The sequence below is a fragment of the Drosophila suzukii genome, chromosome 3 (genome assembly GCF_043229965.1).
Source record: "Drosophila suzukii chromosome 3, CBGP_Dsuzu_IsoJpt1.0, whole genome shotgun sequence".
NCBI classification, from domain to species: Eukaryota; Metazoa; Arthropoda; class Insecta; order Diptera; family Drosophilidae; genus Drosophila; species Drosophila suzukii.
The window spans coordinates 84,970,017-84,987,427 of record NC_092082.1 but is presented as its reverse complement, the minus strand read 5'-3'; the positions used below and the strand labels follow the sequence as shown (position 1 = coordinate 84,987,427).

General features: G+C 45.4%; 8 protein-coding genes and 2 non-coding genes across 12 annotated transcripts in view; 5 read left to right on the top strand and 5 right to left on the bottom strand.

Annotated features, from left to right (window-relative positions):
- RpS25 (ribosomal protein S25) overlaps positions 1–11,381 on the top strand; it is a 234,165-nt gene extending 222,784 nt beyond the window's left edge. Inside the window, exons 1-3 of one of the 2 annotated variants that reach the window (XM_036818481.3) lie at positions 10,447–10,539; positions 10,829–11,105; positions 11,171–11,381. In XM_036818481.3, coding sequence (XP_036674376.1) covers positions 10,537–10,539; positions 10,829–11,105; positions 11,171–11,244 — 354 coding nt within the window. In that variant the 5' untranslated portion in view covers positions 10,447–10,536 and the 3' untranslated portion in view covers positions 11,245–11,381. Of the gene's footprint in view, positions 1–10,446; positions 10,540–10,828; positions 11,106–11,170 lie in introns of those variants that run through there. The other variant, XM_070996509.1, reaches the window with a different exon arrangement.
- On the top strand, positions 30–1,006 carry LOC108006044 (antigen 5 like allergen Cul n 1). The gene is made up of 2 exons (XM_017069488.4): positions 30–188; positions 240–1,006. The coding sequence occupies exons 1-2, from the start codon at positions 81–83 to the stop codon at positions 912–914; spliced, it is 783 nt and encodes a 260-aa protein (XP_016924977.4). The 5' UTR covers positions 30–80; the 3' UTR covers positions 915–1,006.
- On the bottom strand, positions 1,277–4,339 carry RpL3 (ribosomal protein L3). Of its 2 annotated transcripts, XM_036818425.3 has the most exons (6): positions 4,216–4,339; positions 3,777–3,969; positions 3,416–3,584; positions 2,678–2,813; positions 1,965–2,354; positions 1,277–1,731 (listed from the first exon to the last, which is right to left on the bottom strand). In XM_036818425.3, exons 1-6 carry the CDS (start codon positions 4,216–4,218, stop codon positions 1,372–1,374), a joined length of 1,251 nt encoding a protein of 416 aa, XP_036674320.2. In that variant the 5' UTR covers positions 4,219–4,339; the 3' UTR covers positions 1,277–1,371. The 2 variants fall into 2 exon arrangements, with proteins under 2 accessions (XP_036674320.2, XP_065721640.1); XM_065865568.2 differs by lacking the exons at positions 1,277–1,731; positions 1,965–2,354 and having other exon boundaries at positions 2,741–3,102.
- Positions 3,226–3,306, bottom strand: LOC118877978 (small nucleolar RNA U83). Its single transcript, XR_005014579.1, has one exon. It is a non-coding gene; the product is annotated as a small nucleolar RNA U83 (small nucleolar RNA).
- Positions 3,657–3,735, bottom strand: LOC118877983 (small nucleolar RNA U43). Its single transcript, XR_005014584.2, has one exon. It is a non-coding gene; the product is annotated as a small nucleolar RNA U43 (small nucleolar RNA).
- On the top strand, positions 5,017–6,294 carry LOC108006041 (J domain-containing protein CG6693). The gene has a single exon (XM_017069485.4). The coding sequence runs from the start codon at positions 5,098–5,100 to the stop codon at positions 5,992–5,994; it is 897 nt and encodes a 298-aa protein (XP_016924974.4). The 5' UTR covers positions 5,017–5,097; the 3' UTR covers positions 5,995–6,294.
- LOC108006036 (zinc finger protein 2) lies at positions 6,544–8,737 on the top strand. The gene is made up of 5 exons (XM_065866026.2): positions 6,544–6,845; positions 6,909–7,291; positions 7,357–8,138; positions 8,203–8,538; positions 8,597–8,737. The coding sequence occupies exons 1-5, from the start codon at positions 6,614–6,616 to the stop codon at positions 8,715–8,717; spliced, it is 1,854 nt and encodes a 617-aa protein (XP_065722098.2). The 5' UTR covers positions 6,544–6,613; the 3' UTR covers positions 8,718–8,737.
- Positions 8,727–10,105, bottom strand: LOC108006007 (transcription factor Ouib). The gene is made up of 4 exons (XM_036818537.3): positions 9,903–10,105; positions 9,065–9,837; positions 8,941–9,012; positions 8,727–8,884 (listed from the first exon to the last, which is right to left on the bottom strand). The coding sequence occupies exons 1-4, from the start codon at positions 10,017–10,019 to the stop codon at positions 8,749–8,751; spliced, it is 1,098 nt and encodes a 365-aa protein (XP_036674432.3). The 5' UTR covers positions 10,020–10,105; the 3' UTR covers positions 8,727–8,748.
- Positions 11,382–12,493: 1,112 nt separating the features above from the next.
- ZnT86D (zinc transporter 86D) lies at positions 12,494–14,915 on the top strand. Its single transcript, XM_065865570.2, has 4 exons — positions 12,494–12,800; positions 12,867–13,063; positions 13,137–13,562; positions 13,823–14,915. Exons 2-4 carry the CDS (start codon positions 12,883–12,885, stop codon positions 14,320–14,322), a joined length of 1,107 nt encoding a protein of 368 aa, XP_065721642.1. The 5' UTR covers positions 12,494–12,800; positions 12,867–12,882; the 3' UTR covers positions 14,323–14,915.
- A 1,150-nt stretch (positions 14,916–16,065) lies between these two features.
- Tctp (translationally controlled tumor protein) lies at positions 16,066–17,096 on the bottom strand. Its single transcript, XM_017084026.4, has one exon. The coding sequence runs from the start codon at positions 16,964–16,966 to the stop codon at positions 16,448–16,450; it is 519 nt and encodes a 172-aa protein (XP_016939515.3). The 5' UTR covers positions 16,967–17,096; the 3' UTR covers positions 16,066–16,447.
- Positions 17,097–17,411: the final 315 nt, after the last annotated feature.

Genomic DNA, 17,411 nt, shown 5'->3' with positions numbered 1-17,411 from the left:
ATAACTGTGGCAGTCTTCCTATAAAAAGAGCCCCTCTGGACTAGAGGCAGTTCAGTGAGAAGCCAGCTCAGGAGATCACCATGAAGACAATTATCGTACTAGCCTTCCTGATCGGAGCCACCATTGCAGTGGACTACTGTGCTCTGCCCACTTGCCTGGATAAGCACATAGCCTGCAATAATAAAGGAGTTAGTAACGTTACCTAACTCTTTTCGATACTCATCCCTATTCCCCTCTAGAATTTCAGCGAAAACTGTCCCAAGGATGTGCGTGAGGTGAAGATAGAGCCCCATCACAAACTTATCCTTACCCTCTTCAACGAACTGCGAAACAACGTGGCTGGAGGCAAAATAGAAGGCTTACCCAAGGCGATTCGCATGGCCAAGATGTCCTGGTGCGAGGAGCTCTCTCATCTGGCCCTGCTCAACGTGCACACCTGTGAATCTCTTCCTGACAAGTGTCGCAGCACGGAGAGATTCGCATACGCAGGTCAGAACAACGCCATCTTCAGCTACAGTGGGGCCGAGACAGAGTACACCGATGCCGAGCTAATCAAGGAGCAGATCGAGAACTGGTTCGCCCAGCGCTCGAACGCCTCTCCAGAGATCCTCGCCAGCTTCCCGGAGGAGCTGCCCAGCAAAGATGTGGCCAAGTTCACCATTTCCGTGGCTGAGAAGAACACCCATGTGGGATGTGCCGCCGTGCGCTTCTCACGCGACTTTTACAACCACTTCGTGTTGACCTGCAACTTCGCCACCTCCAACATCGTGGGCCAGCCCGTTTACACTCCCGGAGAGAAGTCCACCACGGGATGCAAGAACCGCTATGGAGCCGCCTTCGACTATCCTAACCTGTGCTATGCCAAGGAGATCTACGACAACGAGAAGGTCGTTGAGGGCACCCACGTTTTCTAAAAACTGTAATGGACTCGATTGATAATGACAACCAATGATCTTGAACTTCTTTTGTTATACAAAGCTTGCGCAAAATAAATTGCTAAAATCTACATTGGTTTTAAGTATGGGAATCTAAGCGATAAGAGGTTTGTGCATTCAGTTGGTTTTTATTTATTGGTAGTAAACTATCGACTAGCGTCCTATTACTAATTAATATTTAACGTATATCACTAAGATATTGTAGTGGATTTTCTCAAATACATCGACAATGACTAAAAAAAAATTAGACACTATATTAAAGATCATTTCCAAATCAATATCTATCATTGCACAGGCAAGCAGTCTTTCCCCAGTGGTTTAAATTTAAAACATTGATTACATTAGCTTAGCCAAAATCTTTTTATTGATCGCCGCCCTACCGCAGCTGTGGGCGGTAGAAGCGAGCAGACAATTAAACGTTGACACGTAATTTTGCTTAAGCGGTGGTGGTGGCGGCGGCGGCAGCAGCGCTGGTGGTAGCGGCGGCCTCCTCCTTGAGACGATCCTTCTTGAGCGGACCCATGAAGGCCAGCTTGTCGGCAGGGGTCTGGAAGCGACCATGACCCATCTTCGACGAGGTGTCGATGAACTTGAGCTTGATCTGCTCCAGCGCAGAGCGCTTGGTGTGCTTCAGCAGGGACTTGCGCAGGGTAATGATGCGCTTCTTGGAGCCGATGCAGCAGCCCTTGATCATGACGAAGTCGTTGTTGACCTCACCGTAGTGGGGGAAGCCACCCATGGGGGTGATGCTCTTGTCGGTCAGATCGTACTCGGTGGAGGCGTTGTTCTTGATGACCTGTAAAAGATAAATAAATGCGTTAGTTCTCTGAAGTATTGGGAAAACACCGAGTAGTTAAATCTTATTTGGCTGAGATCTGTAATCAGTCCTATCATTATAAATATCACGGTTCATCAAGCTTTTTATTGTTTCGATGTCGTTAATGTTTTTAGGTTTTTTATCATCAGTGCAACAGATTTATACAGCCCCTCTAGATTTAAGTCTCTTAAATGATGGCGATCAATGCTTACCTTGCCGTCCTTGGTGTGGATGCCAGCACCGATGCGGTAGATCTTCTTGTTGATCTCGGTACGGTGGTGGTAACCCTTCTGACCAGCACGTGCCACGGTGGTGGACACACGCGACGGATGCCAGGCTCCAATACAGGCCACCTTGCGCAGACCCTTGTGGGTCTTGCGGGGCAGCTTCTTGGTGTGCCAACGCGAGGTGACACCCTTGAAACCCTTACCCTTGGTCACGGCGACGCAGTCGATCATCTCGTCCTGGCCGAACACGTTGCTGACCTGGATGGGTTTCTCCAAGTGCTCGCGAGCCCACTTGACCTTGTCCTCGATGGAGCCACCGTTCAGCTGGATCTCCATGACATGGGCCTTCTTTTGGCGCTGCTTGATCAAGCGGATCTAAGGAAAGATACAGAGAGGGATTCTTCAGTTAGTTTCATCCACTTTTAGATAAGATTTTTGGGCTGTGCGTGATATGGTTTAACCGCGCTATCATCGCCTGAACGGCTCCGCACCGTTACTGGAATATATCAAGCTCCGCCACCCGAGGGGCAGTTTGCTCTTCGACGTTGCATCCCTAAACTGTGCATTGAAACCACAGCGCGAATGCTTTTTAGGCCAGGCGCACCAAAGGCACCGAGCCCGAGGACCCAGCACCAGTGGCGCAACAAGGCCAAGGACGTCGTGAATTCTAGGGGGTTTTATAAGCAATTGATATTTACCTGCGAGTGGGCAATCACACGGATCACCTTGCAGTAACGCAGCATCTTGCGGAAGTCATTCTCGATGCTCTTCTTGCCGAGATCATCGGTCCACTTCTTGCTGGCCTTGGTGAAAGCCTTCTTCTTGCTCTTGTACCTGATAGACGATGGTCAAGTTGGTCAGAAACGAGCGACATGACGCAATCCATTGGGTGCCTCAACAACTCCAACTTCTTAGCGGCGCTGCTGTTTATGTAAGGGCGAGATAGAACAGGAAGTGCACCTCATCGCAAACAAATGGCGAGCGGAGATGCGGTCTTCCATGCCGTGCTCACTCGTCAAGTAGTTTCAGTTAACCAGGGGCTCAGAGCCCCAAGACCAAAAACCTGACAGCTCACACAACCTTCAGCGATTTAAAAAGCTCTCTCAGCAAGCTGATCGAAGAACTTTATGATTGCATTTTACATTTAATAAGGGGTCTCTACGTAGGTTTTACAGGGGAGTACACACACAGTTTGGTTTTCAAAACCCAGATAAATCGTATACAAAACCAGGTGTTTTCTAGTAGGCCGATCAGAAGGAAGGCAGCAGATGGTAGAAGGTTTCTCAACAATATTTTGCTCATTCAGATACCATCGTATCATCATCCAGACTAGTAGAAAACACGTGGTGGTTTCTGTGTGTGTACTGCATCCGGTGCAAACAAAATGGCGCCGAAAGGAGAAGGGAGGGGTAAACCACGTGGTCCTCGATACATACCAGTTCTTGTAGAAGCGACGACGGCACTCCTCGGACAAATGCTGGGCCCACACGTTGACGAGGGCACGCAGACCGAAGGGAGTCTCGATGTAGCCGACGGCACCGACCACAATCATGGGCGGGGTCTCCAGAACGGTGACAGCCTCGACCACCTCCTTCTTGTTGATCTCTGTAAGGCAGGAGAAAATCAAGCCATTAAAATCATGCTATACAATTCTCTAAATTCCATCTATTGAGTGGATCAATCAGTCCGCCCTAGTTGAGATAATCACGGTTAATCAGTTTTGTTCTAACCATAAATCTTCTAGTTTACTCATCATGGAAGGGTAGGTTGGTTAAATATAGCGAAATAAGTACTTACTGGATCCAGGACGATCGGCCTCGCGGACGATGTGCGTCATACCGGCCTTGTAGCCGATGAAGCAGGTCAGATGGACTGGCTTGCTGGGGTCATCCTTGGGGAAGGCCTTGACCTTACCGCGGTGGCGAGCTGAGCGCTTCTTGGGGTAGAAGGCCATGGAACCATGGCGAGGCGCCGAGAACTTACGATGCGACTGGAAGGAAAATGGAGAAAATCCATCAGCAATCTTGGTCTTTTCACTTTCAGGTTAGGTGAACACGTGGATGTTGCAAGTGCAAGATAGAGCAAGGGAATCGGCTTAGTTTTTAAATTGCTACCATGGGTTGTGGAAAGTCACTTGTATTTATTGGTATTTCAAACAATTTACTTTACTTTAGTTAGCTCGGCCAACTTCACTGTTCACTGTACTATATCTTAGTTTCAGGAGAGTAAATCTTACCATGACTGTTCTCTTCAGCCGATGAAAACGGAAAGAAAGGAAGTCATGCCCGGTAAAGCGAAGTTGGTTGCGATTAGCTGTTAGTGTGGCCAAAGGCAATTTAAAAAATGAGTTGAAAAAGAACAAATACGAATATTTTTTAAAATATATAATATCGATATTTTTTGAATAAAAATAAATATTTATATCGATTTTCATTTAAAAAGGGGCAAGCATTAGTTCTTGACTAACTTAGCGGGACTTTGAACCATTTTAGAAGGGGAATTCAACGGACGAATTCAAACATTTGCTAATGATATTGTACCTAGATTTATACCTGTAAACATTGTGTAGTACTTATTTTTCAGTTAGCTAAAAATTGTACATTACTAATTGCTAAGATAATTTAGAATAACAAAATATATGCAAACACTTTTAAGTTTATTTATGCTAAGATAGCTTAGAATAAAAATATATATGCAAGCTTGTGAATAAAGAAATTGTGGTTGTGTATACTGAGTTTAAACTTGACTTCTGTTTTCTTTACCTTTTCTATCCCGTAGAGCGCTCATTGAGCGTAAGTTTCTCATGTGCATCAATATTAATTGTACACAACTCAGCGATGAAGGACTGTGGCATCTCTGTACGTAGGTACAACAACGTAACAACTTTTTCTATTTAAATATCCTTTGTTATCAGTGCCACAGAATATACTTTTTATTTACATCAAAAACTAATTTAGAAAATTAGGAGGTGTAGAGAGGCCTTAAGTAAGCATATATAGCCAAGTTTCGCACCATTTCAAGCCAGGAATTTTGACCACCCCTCGCGCGGACACACTGGCGCGGCGTTTTGGCGCATTTTGTGGTAGTGTTTGTGTCGGAAAATAAAATAAAATTCGCAATGTCGACGCTGGAACTGTGCGAAAAGTACTTTGGGACGCGGGATGTGTACCAGCTGATGGGCCTGGCCAAGGGCGCCGTCGAGAAGGAGGTGAAGAAGGCCTACCACAAGCTTTCGCTGCTCGTCCATCCCGACCGAGTGCCGGAGGAGCAGAAGGCGGAGTCTACGGAGAAGTTCAAGGTGCTGTCGAAGCTCTACCAGGTGCTCACCGACACCCAGAAGCGGGCCCTTTACGACGAGCAGGGCGTGATCGACGACGACGACGAAGCGGAGTCCAAGCTGTCGTCCTGGCTGGACCTCTGGAGCAAGATCTTCAAGCCCATCTCCGAGGAGGACATCAACAACTATGAGAAGGAGTACGTGGACTCGGAGCTGGAGCGCACGGACGTGAAGAAGGCGTATCTGGGCGGGAAGGGGTGCATTAACTACCTGATGAACCATGTGCCCTTCATGAAGGTGGAGGACGAGCCGCGCATCCAGAAGATCGTCCAGGACATGATTGCCAGCGAAGAGGTGCCCGAGTTCAAGATCTTCACCGAGGAGCCAGCCGCCAAGCGCAAAAAGCGGCACCAGAAGTACGCGCGCGAATTCAAGGAGGCCAAGGTCATCAAGGAGCGCCTCAAGCGCCGCCAGCAGGAGAAGGACGACCAGGATCTGGCCGACAACGGCGGCGATCTGCAGCAAATGATCCTGGCGCGTCGCAACCAGCGGGAGTCCAACTTTGGTTCCCTGATGGACCGCCTCATGGAGAAGTACGGCAACGAGGACGACTCCGATACCGTCGACTTCAGCTCCTTCGAGAAGAAGAAAAAGAAGACCAAGAAGCCCGCCAAGCAGGAGACCAAACAGAAGCTTAATGGAGTCAAGACTGGCAGGGTGGAGAAGACCAAGAACTAGTGTCCGTTTCCAACCCTCATCGTACTCTCTTAAATATAATATCCTAATCTTACGCCCTAGCTTAGTCTTAGTTACTCATACATATTATCCGTGTACGTACATATGCTTCACACTTTCGTAAAATTCATACTAAATTGGGATTACAAAATTTCCTTTTTAACGGTGCAAAACGACGCAGATGTGTTTATTTCTTGTTTGAAAGTGCCCAATAAGTTCAGAAAATAACTGAAAATATTTTGTCTACAGTCCATTGGTTCGCATGTAAATCAAATAAATGATTCTAATGTTATTAGTGCGCAATTATATTATTTTCTAACTTGTTTCAGAAGTGTGAATATTTTTAGAATTATTTTGGAGAAATGGCGGGAAGAAATGTATAATTAAATCAAAATCATTCTCAAATATTAATTTGTTTCATTTTTTGAACGAAAAAATGTTTTTTTCGGAACTTAAGAGGAATCCCTAATTTTTTTTATCGTTTTAAATAATCTCTAACTTGTGACGTCACTATGATAACCACCTCGACAGTTGGTAACCATGCTCGTGCGGCAGATGGTCACACTAATTCAATGCTATAAATAACAATTTTTATAAACATTGCGCACTTTCCTCTAAAATTATGAGATGTGCCGTGCCCAATTGCCGGAATGCCTTTGTGAGCAAATCCAAAAGGGATCCGGATCAGCAGCAACAGGTCGGCTTCTTCCGGTTTCCCAAATGCCCGGAAACATTCAAACTTTGGCTCGCCTTCTGTGGGTTTACGGAGGACTCCATGAAGCTGAAGAATCCGTGCATTTGTATAGCACATTTCAAGGACGAAGACATCGAGGGAGCCCTTAAGTTTGAGATGGGTGAGTTAGCCCCAACATCAAGCTATTGGAAATGATTAACAAAGTTTTATCTCCCTTAAACAGGCCTTGCCAAAAAGCGAACTCTACGACCGGGTGCCGTTCCCAGCCTAAACAAAAACCAAGAAAGTCCCTCGGAAAGAGCACGTCAGGAGAGGACGCAGCGGCGCAGGAACCAGAAACTAGTGGCCCAACTCCTGGCGGAGGATGAGGTCGAGTCAAGAGATCCAGCGGCGCCAACATTTGTTAGTCCACAAAGTGATAAAGTGGATTTATCAGAGGCTATGGCAATGGATTTTGATCCGCTTATCGGCGAGGAAAAGCAAAATGAGCTGGAGAAGTGCCGCATCTGCTACAAGGACTTCGCCTTGGACTACAGTGCCAAGGATCTCTTTGACCAGGCCAACAGTGTCCTGCTCTTCCACATAGAAGTCATCAGCGGTGTGTGGGTTGGTCATTATTTCACTATATTTAATAAACAAGCACATATAATCCTACTACTTATCTTCTACAGATCAGCCCCAAACCAGACGAACCTCAGCTCATGTGCTCTGCTTGTGTATTAGCCCTAGACCAGGCCATCGATTTTCGGGAGATGTGCATCAGCACGGAGCTCAAGATCAGCCAGGCCAAGTCCATAGCTGAAATGGAACCAGATAAATCAGATATCGAGGCTCTGAATGAGGAGCAAGCTACTTCAGAGCCCGATTTGGCATCGGATTCAGGGTACACTAATGTAGAAGAGATTGAAGATCCAGAGGAAGAGCCTGCGGAAGATGAAGCCCCATCGGATGACCAATTAAGTCAAGAACCAGCTACAGAATCCACTGAGCTGGCCTCACAAGATCCACTTAGCGTGGCTCTGGGCGCCAAGATTTTCAAGGAACTGATAGACCAATATACGGGTCACCAAAGGCCCCAAAAAGAGGCGCCAATTGCAAAGAAGCCCAGGATCAGAAAAACCGCAGTCTGTGAACAAAATCCAAGGCGCAAAGCCAACCCCAAGACGAAAGAAGAGAGGAACCTCATACGACGTGCCCAGCTGCGGGCTAAGCCGCCGAATTTTGTATGCGACCAGTGCGGTCAGGCTTTCCGCATGTCCCACAACCTGCAGATGCACATGCTCCGGCACAGTCGGATCAAGAATTACCAGTGCAGCGAGTGTCCGAAGACCTTCTACGATGCTTACATGCGCAACATGCACATCCGTATCCGTCACCGTGGCGAATCGCCCTTTGCATGCCGCTTCTGTAGCGAAACGTTTGCCTATGCGGGAGCTCGTCAAAAGCATGAAAGGTTGGTGGTAAATAGTAAGTATCTTATATCTCCGTGCTAATGGAATTCCTCTTCACTCTTTCAGTGAGGTGCACAATGCGGCCCCACGTCTGATTGTGAAACGAATCAATCCCAAGCCCATGCCGAAGCCACGAGAGGATGTGCGCTATCAGTGCAAGCTGTGCCACAAACACTATGCCTCCAAGTATGCGCTTGGCTGGCATATCAAATCACACACCGATGCCAACGCCTTTAAGTGCCAGCAGTGCAGCAAGAGCTACTCAGATCCCAACAAGCTGAAGCGTCACGAGATGACACACGAGAAGCGGCCGCTGCAGTGCGACATCTGCTTAAAAGGATTCTATCAGCGCACCCGACTGCGGGAGCACGAGCTCATACACACCGGAGAACGTCCCTACTGGTGGGTGTGTTGGATTTCTTTAAATGTGATATAAATATAATCTCATTGATCTGTATAGGTGCGAGGTCTGCAATGTCCATTTCCGCTACAAGTACAACATGAAGACTCATGCAAATAGCAAAACTCATCAGGAAAATGTTCGCAAAACGGGTCAAGAACAAATTTTTGAAGACGAATGAATCGAAAGATTGTTTTTTAACCGCAGTTGTTTCATGTATTTATGGCGGTAGGTTGCACTGATTTCGATTTGCGTATTTTTCTGCGTTCGTTTTCAATGTGACTGGAGGAGTTGATGTGCTGTGTGAAGTTTCCAGCGCGCAGGAACCAGAGATCGCACACTTCACAGCTGAAGGAGATCAGGAAATTAGTCAACACAACGGGTAAATGTGTGTAAAAACTTACTGGAATGTGCGTTCACCCTTTTTGATGATCTCCCACTTGGACTGCGGAGCTCGTCCTTTTTTGCACGCCTCCCTGTAAAATGAAGACATGTAAATGGAGCAATTGAAAACCCAAAACGACTCACCTTTCATGCCTCACTCGAGAGCTATTTGTGCTGTACTCCAGGCCGCAGAAAGTGCAGGCGTAGGGACCCTCCGTATGTTTCAGCTGGTGGCGTCGCAGCAGATGGAGGGTATAGCATTTTTGGTGGCATTGCTCGCACTCAAAGGGTTTGGTGCCCGTGTGCCGCAGGAGGTGGACATTGAGATTGCTGGTGTCTTTGAATTGCCGGCCGCAGTGCTCGCAGATGCAGGGCTTGGCGTTCGGTCCGTTTCGGTCAACAATGCGCTTGGGTTGCTTGTCGTTGATGACCTTCACGTGGATTAGCTTCCTGCCCATGCGCATTGTGTGCTTGCTGGACTTGATTTTGTTCTTGATTCTTCTCTGTTCCGCTTTGCTGGTGCTGGTGGCCACCATTTCAGTCTGTTCTTCTCCATAGTCCTCTGGCAGGGGCATGAAGTCCTCTGCCGGAGCATCCTCATAGCTGATTCCTTCGCCGAGTTGATTTTCTAGATACGACGATTCCGCTCCCTGCTCCACTTGGATCTGGCTGGGCTCCACCTTGATTTCACTGGCCGCCATCAACTCGTCGATCCCCAGCGGATCCGGAGCAGCTGTTTGCTGGACGGGAAGCTGCAGAGGCACGGCCGCAGGGGCCTCGCCGAGATTCATCCTGCTCCGTCGCCTGGCAAAGTATTTCTCTATCTTGGCACATCGCCGGCGGAATTTCTGGACCTGCTTGAGCAGCACCTGGCAATCCGGGCACATGTGGTTGGGCAAATCCTGGACATCCCGCAGCTGCAAAATGGTAAACAATCTTTAGTGGAAACGGAAACCTACAGGAATTTGGCTTTCGTGCTCACCCAGCAGTTGGTTATGGAGCGGACGCACTGCAGCAGCTTCCGACCCTCCGGCGAGAAGATCTGGAGGCACTGGTCGGCCACGATGGTCTTGCCGCAGGTGCGGCAGAACTCTTTCATTTCGTCCAATTGATTTGCCAATTATTTAAATTTATTTGTTTGACATGCACAAAAGGTGTGGCCGTTGGCCGGAATACCATACTTACATTGGTCACTCTTTTAATATTGGTTGAATGTAGAGATGGACTTGTCTTTTTAAATTTATTGTTATATATTGAAATTATAATTAAAATTAACTAAATATATGAAAAAGCTAACAAAATATATTCATGTGAACAAAATCTCTTAAAATTAATTGTGAAAGAGTTTTTTATTTTACCAATGCACATCTGTAAACATACATTTTTCACAGCTTACGATTTTTTAAATTATCTTGTAATATATTTATGCGCAAGAATTAAATTCGTTATTGGTTTTTAGTCTTCAAAGTTTTAACGATCACGAAAGTAATTGAACATGTTTTTTAGTATTTTTCCCACTCCGTCTCGAACTATCGATAGGCAGGTCTGCTACCCTATACGATGGTTGGTAACTCTGGCCGTTTCCGCCCTCCATCTTTCTGCATTGACTTTTCACGATGGTGAGTTCGCTGCTACTGAATTCTGCGAAAATAATAGTTTTTTACTGTGAAAGTGGCCTGGAAACGGAGGCAAAACATGTCTGAAGTGCTGCCCCAGGACTGGGCAATGAAAACATCACCCACCGAAGGGGAAAAAATGTGAAAATCCGGGCGAAAAACAAAAGCATGCCTTAACCTCGAAAGCGGCCAGCTCCTTCAGGTGCTGGTCCGGTGGTCAATGGGAGAGATTATTTATATTTTTCGGAATGCCGGCAACTAACACCAGCCCTTTGTTTATCCCCTCTTTTAGCCGCCTAAGAAGGACGCGAAGTCTTCGGCCAAGCAGCCGCAAAAGACACAGAAGAAGAAGGAGGGATCCGGCGGCGGCAAGGCCAAGAAGAAGAAGTGGTCCAAGGGAAAAGTCAGGGACAAGCTGAACAACCAGGTGCTGTTCGACAAGGCTACCTACGAGAAGCTGTACAAGGAAGTGCCCGCCTACAAGCTGATCACCCCCTCGGTGGTCTCTGAGCGTCTGAAGATCCGCGGCTCCCTGGCCAAGCGTGCTCTGATCGAGCTGCGCGAGAAGGGTATGTTTATCTGAATGGAATCCCTTACGTTCAAGAACTTATCCCCACAACCTCTCCACTTTCAGGTCTGATCAAGCAGGTTGTGCAGCATCATTCCCAGGTCATCTACACACGTGCCACCAAGGGTGATGAGGCGTAAATGTTTTACCTTTTGCCCATCTCGCAAATCCGTGGCTGCATTCGCTTTACAAAAGGACTCTGATTGTATTCGAGAGCACTACGATGCCGCTGTGTGTGAAATGTTGAATAAACTTGCTTTCTTATTGATGTAAGGGACATTTGCGTGATGTTTTATTGATATATCTCCTCACCAAAGGGGTTTATCATGGATCAGTGGTTTCCAGAAGTCAAATGATTTTGCCGGCTGAAAAAATATCTATTATTCCAAGAGCCAGGTACCGTGCAAGCATTCCCCGTAAAAATTATTTAGTATCTCGAACTAGCTCAGTTGAATAGAATGAATTCAATGAACATAGGTTTTCTAATGGGCTAAGATAATTTCTAGCCCTGCGCTTTTCCATGGAAATAAGAAATACGACGTTCTTTGTGAAAGCCAGTTAACAAAAGTTTGATGAACTATTATGATTTAATATATCTATCTAAAAATATTTTCTCGAGTACTTGATATACTCCATAAAAACAGATCATTTAATTTTATCCCTGAGAAGATGTTTTAAAAATATGTACTTCCACAATTAACTAAATATATAAATTGAATTATCAGATGAGTTAGCACCTTTAATTCAACGGAGTCCTATTTATATGTTATTATAATTAAAGACCTTCATTTTATTTAGAATAGTATCAATCAATATTTGTTTTTGAAAGAATATTTGATTTTCCGTTTCCAATAAGAATTTATATTGACATTCACTTTAAACGTTATCACGTGACAGTGAACACTAGAGTATGCAAACAAGGAGCAGTTTGAATGTTCAAAAGGAATGCTATGATAAAACCTTTATCAGTTAAGGCTTTAGAATAAAATATTATTATGTGTGCCAATGAAATACAGCCAAAAAAATGTATTTAAATTGCAATTAAAGCGAGAAAGGAACTTAGCTTTGACAAAATAAATACGGATTACTTGCAAGGAAAAAATAATGAAAATTTCGCTCGACCGTTCATAAAGCTAAAGATTATATTTGTAATTGTTTAATTTGAATTATTTCCCTACTTGATGTACAAAAAAGCTCTTTTAAATAGATAATCTATAAACTTTTAATATTTAATTCACCTTTTTAACGCTAATACATAAGGGTTGTCACACCACCAGTTAATTTTCACCCAGCGAACATCCCGACTGATAGTCACTGTGCCCGGTGGCCATTCACAGCGAGGCGTCGCCAGCGCTCGAGCGAAATGTTTACGTGGTTACCTTTATTTTGATGACAACACGGCAGATTGGTTTAGAGCTGGCAAAGACGGGTTCGGTTCTGGTATCTGGCAACCTGTAAAAATGAATTAAGCTGCAGCAAACTCGCAGATCGACCACCCCGCGCAGCACAACTGTGCACACAAGACGACGACGACGTCGAGCAGGAAGCGATTTGGGTTGTGAGGTAATTCCCGAGTCAAAAAAAAAGACCTGCCGCCGCCACACGCCGATAAAGATTCTCGCGAACCCGGCCAGAATCTGAGTGGGAATCACAGAATCAGCTGGATCGCGCGGCCATAGCCCCCCAATAATACCACGTATGCAAACAAACTTCGTTATCTGGAGGCCCTCCACTCTCATTTTCTTGTCGGGTTACTTTGCAGATCCATATCCGGCAAGATGATACCGTTGTCGCACAAGGATCGGAGCAGCTTCGGCTACCGGGTGCGGGAGAAGCTTAACAGCTGGAAGCGACTCATCTTCTCCGACCGCAACTCCCGCAATCTGTTCCTCTTCCTGCTGCTCAACCTGAGCTTCGCTTTCGTGGAGCTCTTCTACGGCATCGCGACGAATAGTTTGGGTGGGTGCCTAGCCACTAATTGCTTTTTATCTTATCCATAGTTTATGACCCTCTCTTAATGGTTATTCCGTAGGCCTGATCTCTGACTCGTTCCACATGTTCTTCGACTGCACGGGCCTCTTGGCGGGATTGGCAGCCTCGGTTATCACCAAGTGGAAGGCCAACGACAAGTTCTCCTACGGCTATGTGCGAGCCGAGGTGTTGGCCGGCTTTGTCAACAGTCTGTTCCTGTTGTTCATAGCCTTCTTCATCCTGTCGGAGGGCGTGGAGCGACTCATTGAGCCGCCGGAAGTCAAGCACGAGCGACTGTTCGTTGTCTCCGTCCTCGGTCTGCTGGTCAACCTGGTGGGCATATATGCCTTCAATCATGGAGGACATGGACACTCGCACGGCGGCGGTGGACACGGGCACTCCCATGGCGGAGGCCATGGACACGGACACTCCCACAGCCACAACGACGCCGGCAACCACAATCACCAGGCCATCACATTGGACAATGGTAACGTTAAGATGATATATGATTATATATGTAAGGGTTAATGCAGGAGTAATTAGCTGATCATTAGGGCGCGGTTTAGTATAAAAGTGTTAAAAGTGTTTCTGTTAGAAATGTATTTTTTGTGGATCTTAAACTAAGTTATTAAGTTAGTAAGTAATCTTTGTTTTCTGCAGTATAGTACATTGAGTTGATTTATGATTAGGAATTGTAAGATAATGTGGTTTCTGATAATACTCTACTAATTTCCCCTTTAATTCTAGGTCATGGACACTCTCACGACCACGACAGCCATGGCCACTCGCATGGCGATATGTCGGGCAGCAACTCGCAGATCATGCGAGGTGTTTTCCTGCACATCTTGGCCGACACCCTGGGTTCGGTGGGCGTGATAATTTCGGCTGTGCTAATGCACATGTTCGGCTGGATGATTGCGGACCCCATCTGCTCCATCTTCATCGCCCTGCTGATAGCGCTCAGTGTCCTGAGTCTGATTAAGGAGTCGATAATGATCCTGATGCAGCGACAGCCCTCAGACCTGGACCGATCCCTGCCGCAGTGCTACCAGAAAGTCACCGGACTGGCCGGCGTCTATGCGGTGCAGGAGCCGCACTTCTGGACCCTCTGCTCCGATGTCTACGTGGGAGCCCTCAAGCTGGAGGTGTCCAAGAACGTCGATCCCAAGTATGTGGTCACGCACACGCGGATGATCTTCGAGGCGGTGGGCGTGAAGCAGATCTACATACAGCTGGACTACGTTTGATCCAGATGGGATCGACCCACCGGTGTCCTTGTACAATGATGTGTATATTTAACAACGCGTGATGCCTGTGTGTGCAGTGCGAACGGGCGTCGATGTTATCAAATATTATTTTGAAATTTTAGTTCATTGCGGCCACACAAAGCCTCATCACTTCCAAAAGTCCCCTCCAAGAGCTAAGTAAAACAAAATGTTCAATCTTCAGTTGTACTAGTAATTTTCCGAATTTTGTTAACTTATTAACGTTTGTATTTGTTAAAATGCTTTCGGCATTCATTCCATTCTATACAAACTAAGCGCATAACATATGCGATAGTCGAGACCGAGAAGCATTAGTGTAATTGTAAGCTAAGCGAAAGAATTTGTGCATAAGTAAATATATACTTTTAAAGTCTTTTTTAAATTCAGAATGAACAAAACCAGAATCGTGCATACCTACAAATAGCATCTAATCTGACTGACATTTCCACGGACATTCCGCTGTGCGGTGGAAGTGCATTAAGTGAACCGTTTTTGCCACAGTTGAAGCATCAAAATTATGAACGAAATAAAATTTAATTTGTTATTAGCATTTTTATACGTAAACCGAAATGAAAGGTTTTTTAATTCCGGTTGGGTGGGTTTTTGCCAGAAATTTCAGTTGGTTGTTCATGGAATACCACCTTCTGCTCTATTAATTTAGTAGCTCAATTGATAAGATTGTTTACAAAGGTGCCTTTTATTGGGTTATGTTTACCGCAATGAGTCTTGCATAAAGTTTAACTGTCAGAATATGTATATTTCTTTAAAGTATTTATTAACTGTCTTCATTTTTAGTGGGCTGTCCTGTTTTCAGGAAGGTATTCCGATTTTTACAAAATGTTTAAAGAGGATTTATGAAAAGTTGTAACTCGGCATTATTCACTTGAAAATCGAAATCTCAGAATTACTAATTAAATGATTGTCTTAAAGAAATTTCACCTTTCCTAAACATTTTCCTTATAGCAAATGGATCCTTTCACAGGATCTATAAAAAATTCCTTATAAAGTGATTATGACTGTCGTTTTTCAAAGCACTTATAAAGATTTTTATAAAAAGGTGGTAAATCCATATGATTTTTTTTTAATTTCTTTAGTTAATAATTTATAAATTTATAAACACAATTAATTTCCAAGCCATACAACTATAAATTTTTTTTTTAAAGAATTTTGAATGTTTAAGATCACACGGAATGTTAGTATCAATAGATACGTATTTCTGCACAGTTGGTCCAAGCGAGAGCCCACTGTGGGCATCTCTCACGCGACGACGGCAACAGGTCGACACGTTTCGCTGAAATGGAAATAGCACCTGTGCTGGTGAGCCCCGCCCTGCCAGCAGATAAAGACGAACGTATTCCTCGCCCTAGAATTAGATTATAGAATTCCAATTTCTGGCGAGAGTGGCGCATTTTGCCAACTTGGTTGAGGTTAGGGCGAGTCCAACGTGAGAAACTGGGGCATGTGGAACTGCAGCGTGCAGAAAATAGTAAACCAGTGCGCATGACCTCCAAATACTTACGCACATATATGTACTTGTGTGTGGGGGGCACGTGTACATCACTGTCAAAGGTCAATAACTTCGCGATTGCCCAAAAAACAACAAAAAAGTGGCCCAAGCTGTGTGACTCAGACGGCGGGTAGGCCCTCTCGCTCGCACTCGCGCCACCATATGGCGGCGTCTACCTACGAATAACTGTTAAATGCAAAGAAGTACAGGCATGCGGATTTACAGTTGTATATTGTTTCCGTTTAATTTCAGTACTGGTGTTCCCATTTTCGATTATTTGTTTTTTTCTGCAATGGATGTTGGCGAAAATGCATACAAACTTTTTAAGGTGTTGTTCTATCAAAATATTATTTTAATTACAATAGTTGGCGCAATTCAATTGTTTAGCTCGGTGTGATTTTAAACAATAAACATACATTGAGTCGAATTTATGAGTGCTCCGGCCGAAAGAAATCAAAAATAAAATCGCACAGATCGAGGACAGGCATTTTGTCAGCGTTTAACATAAATTTAAGACTTTCAAAATTGTAACTAAGCATCTGATAAATATGTGTAGAAGGTATGCATGAGTATAGTTCCGTGGGGAAGGTGGCGGATCATCTAGCACTTCTCCTCCTCGAGACCGTGCTTGAAGAACATGAGCACTGGAACGCTCTCGGTACCGATCTCGCGGTATTCCACCAGGGCCACCATGCCGTCGCAGTCCATCGACTCGCCGGTGAAGAACTGGAGCTCCTTGAAGCGGCCGAGGATGTCCTTCATGGCCTTGTTCATGTTGGTCTTGAAGACATCGACCTGGTCGGGGGACTTCTCCTCCAGCTTGGCCAGTACCTTCTTCATGTAGTCCTTCAGGTAGAGGGTGTAGGACTTCTTGTCGCCGAAGGCAAAGCACTCAACCAGGCGATGGTTCAACACCACATCGACGCCCGACTCCGAGTTGATTTCGGTGCCCTCGTCAGCTTCCTCGGCGGATGCGTTGGCCCCGGCCAATACGATATCATCGCCCTGGCGGGTGATGAGCTTGCCGTAAACCTCGTAGATCACGTCGTCCACCAGCTTCATTTTGTAGGTATCGGCGAACATCTCGTCGCCGGTGATGATATCCTTGTAGATCTTCATGGTGATTGGGTTGTTGGGGGTCGGAAGATGGCGTCTGAATCGCTGGCGAATATGCAACTACAACTGCACCGGACCGGGAACACTGCGGAACGACCTGCCACGCGCTACTTTGAACGGTAAAAAGAATGAGCAAGAAAAAATGGCGAACGAACTGCCAACTCGCTTGAAGTCCGACGGTCTGGCAGCGCCAGACGCCGGTGGGGCAGCGCCTACTAGATATCGATAGTACTGTTAAAAGGGTACTCCTGCTGATTGGCTAGTTATACAAATACATAAAAATTTTACCTATTTTATTTCGCATTTAAATAATTTTAAGCACTAACAATGAAAACTAAAATAATACGTGCTCTAAGCTTTGAAGATTTGTACAACTAATTACAGCATATTTATTCCCATATTGTTGTAATTTGTTGTTGCATTATAAACAACTAAAAATAAAAATGAT

Bases quoted from the DNA above. Each gene is read 5' to 3' on its own strand.
- RpL3 (XM_036818425.3), bottom strand. The intron at 3,585-3,776 runs GTAAGTACTTAT...CCTGCCTTACAG, and splicing joins GGCCGATCGTCCTGGATCCA to AGATCAACAAGAAGGAGGTG. The intron at 2,355-2,677 runs GTAAATATCAAT...ATCTTTCCTTAG, and splicing joins GTGTGATTGCCCACTCGCAG to ATCCGCTTGATCAAGCAGCG.
- Tctp (XM_017084026.4), bottom strand. From the start codon at position 16,966: ATGAAGATCTACAAGGATATCATCACCGGCGACGAGATGTTCGCCGAT.
- LOC108006044 (XM_017069488.4), top strand. From the start codon at position 81: ATGAAGACAATTATCGTACTAGCCTTCCTGATCGGAGCCACCATTGCA. The intron at 189-239 runs GTTAGTAACGTT...ATTCCCCTCTAG, and splicing joins TAGCCTGCAATAATAAAGGA to AATTTCAGCGAAAACTGTCC.
- ZnT86D (XM_065865570.2), top strand. From the start codon at position 12,883: ATGATACCGTTGTCGCACAAGGATCGGAGCAGCTTCGGCTACCGGGTG. The intron at 13,064-13,136 runs GTGGGTGCCTAG...GTTATTCCGTAG, and splicing joins CATCGCGACGAATAGTTTGG to GCCTGATCTCTGACTCGTTC. The intron at 13,563-13,822 runs GTAACGTTAAGA...CTTTAATTCTAG, and splicing joins GGCCATCACATTGGACAATG to GTCATGGACACTCTCACGAC.
- LOC108006036 (XM_065866026.2), top strand. From the start codon at position 6,614: ATGAGATGTGCCGTGCCCAATTGCCGGAATGCCTTTGTGAGCAAATCC. The intron at 7,292-7,356 runs GTTGGTCATTAT...TATCTTCTACAG, and splicing joins AAGTCATCAGCGGTGTGTGG to ATCAGCCCCAAACCAGACGA. The intron at 8,139-8,202 runs GTTGGTGGTAAA...TCACTCTTTCAG, and splicing joins GCTCGTCAAAAGCATGAAAG to TGAGGTGCACAATGCGGCCC.
- LOC108006007 (XM_036818537.3), bottom strand. From the start codon at position 10,019: ATGAAAGAGTTCTGCCGCACCTGCGGCAAGACCATCGTGGCCGACCAG. The intron at 9,838-9,902 runs GTGAGCACGAAA...ACCATTTTGCAG, and splicing joins GCTCCATAACCAACTGCTGG to CTGCGGGATGTCCAGGATTT. The intron at 8,885-8,940 runs GTAAGTTTTTAC...GATCTCCTTCAG, and splicing joins AAGGGTGAACGCACATTCCA to CTGTGAAGTGTGCGATCTCT.
- LOC108006041 (XM_017069485.4), top strand. From the start codon at position 5,098: ATGTCGACGCTGGAACTGTGCGAAAAGTACTTTGGGACGCGGGATGTG.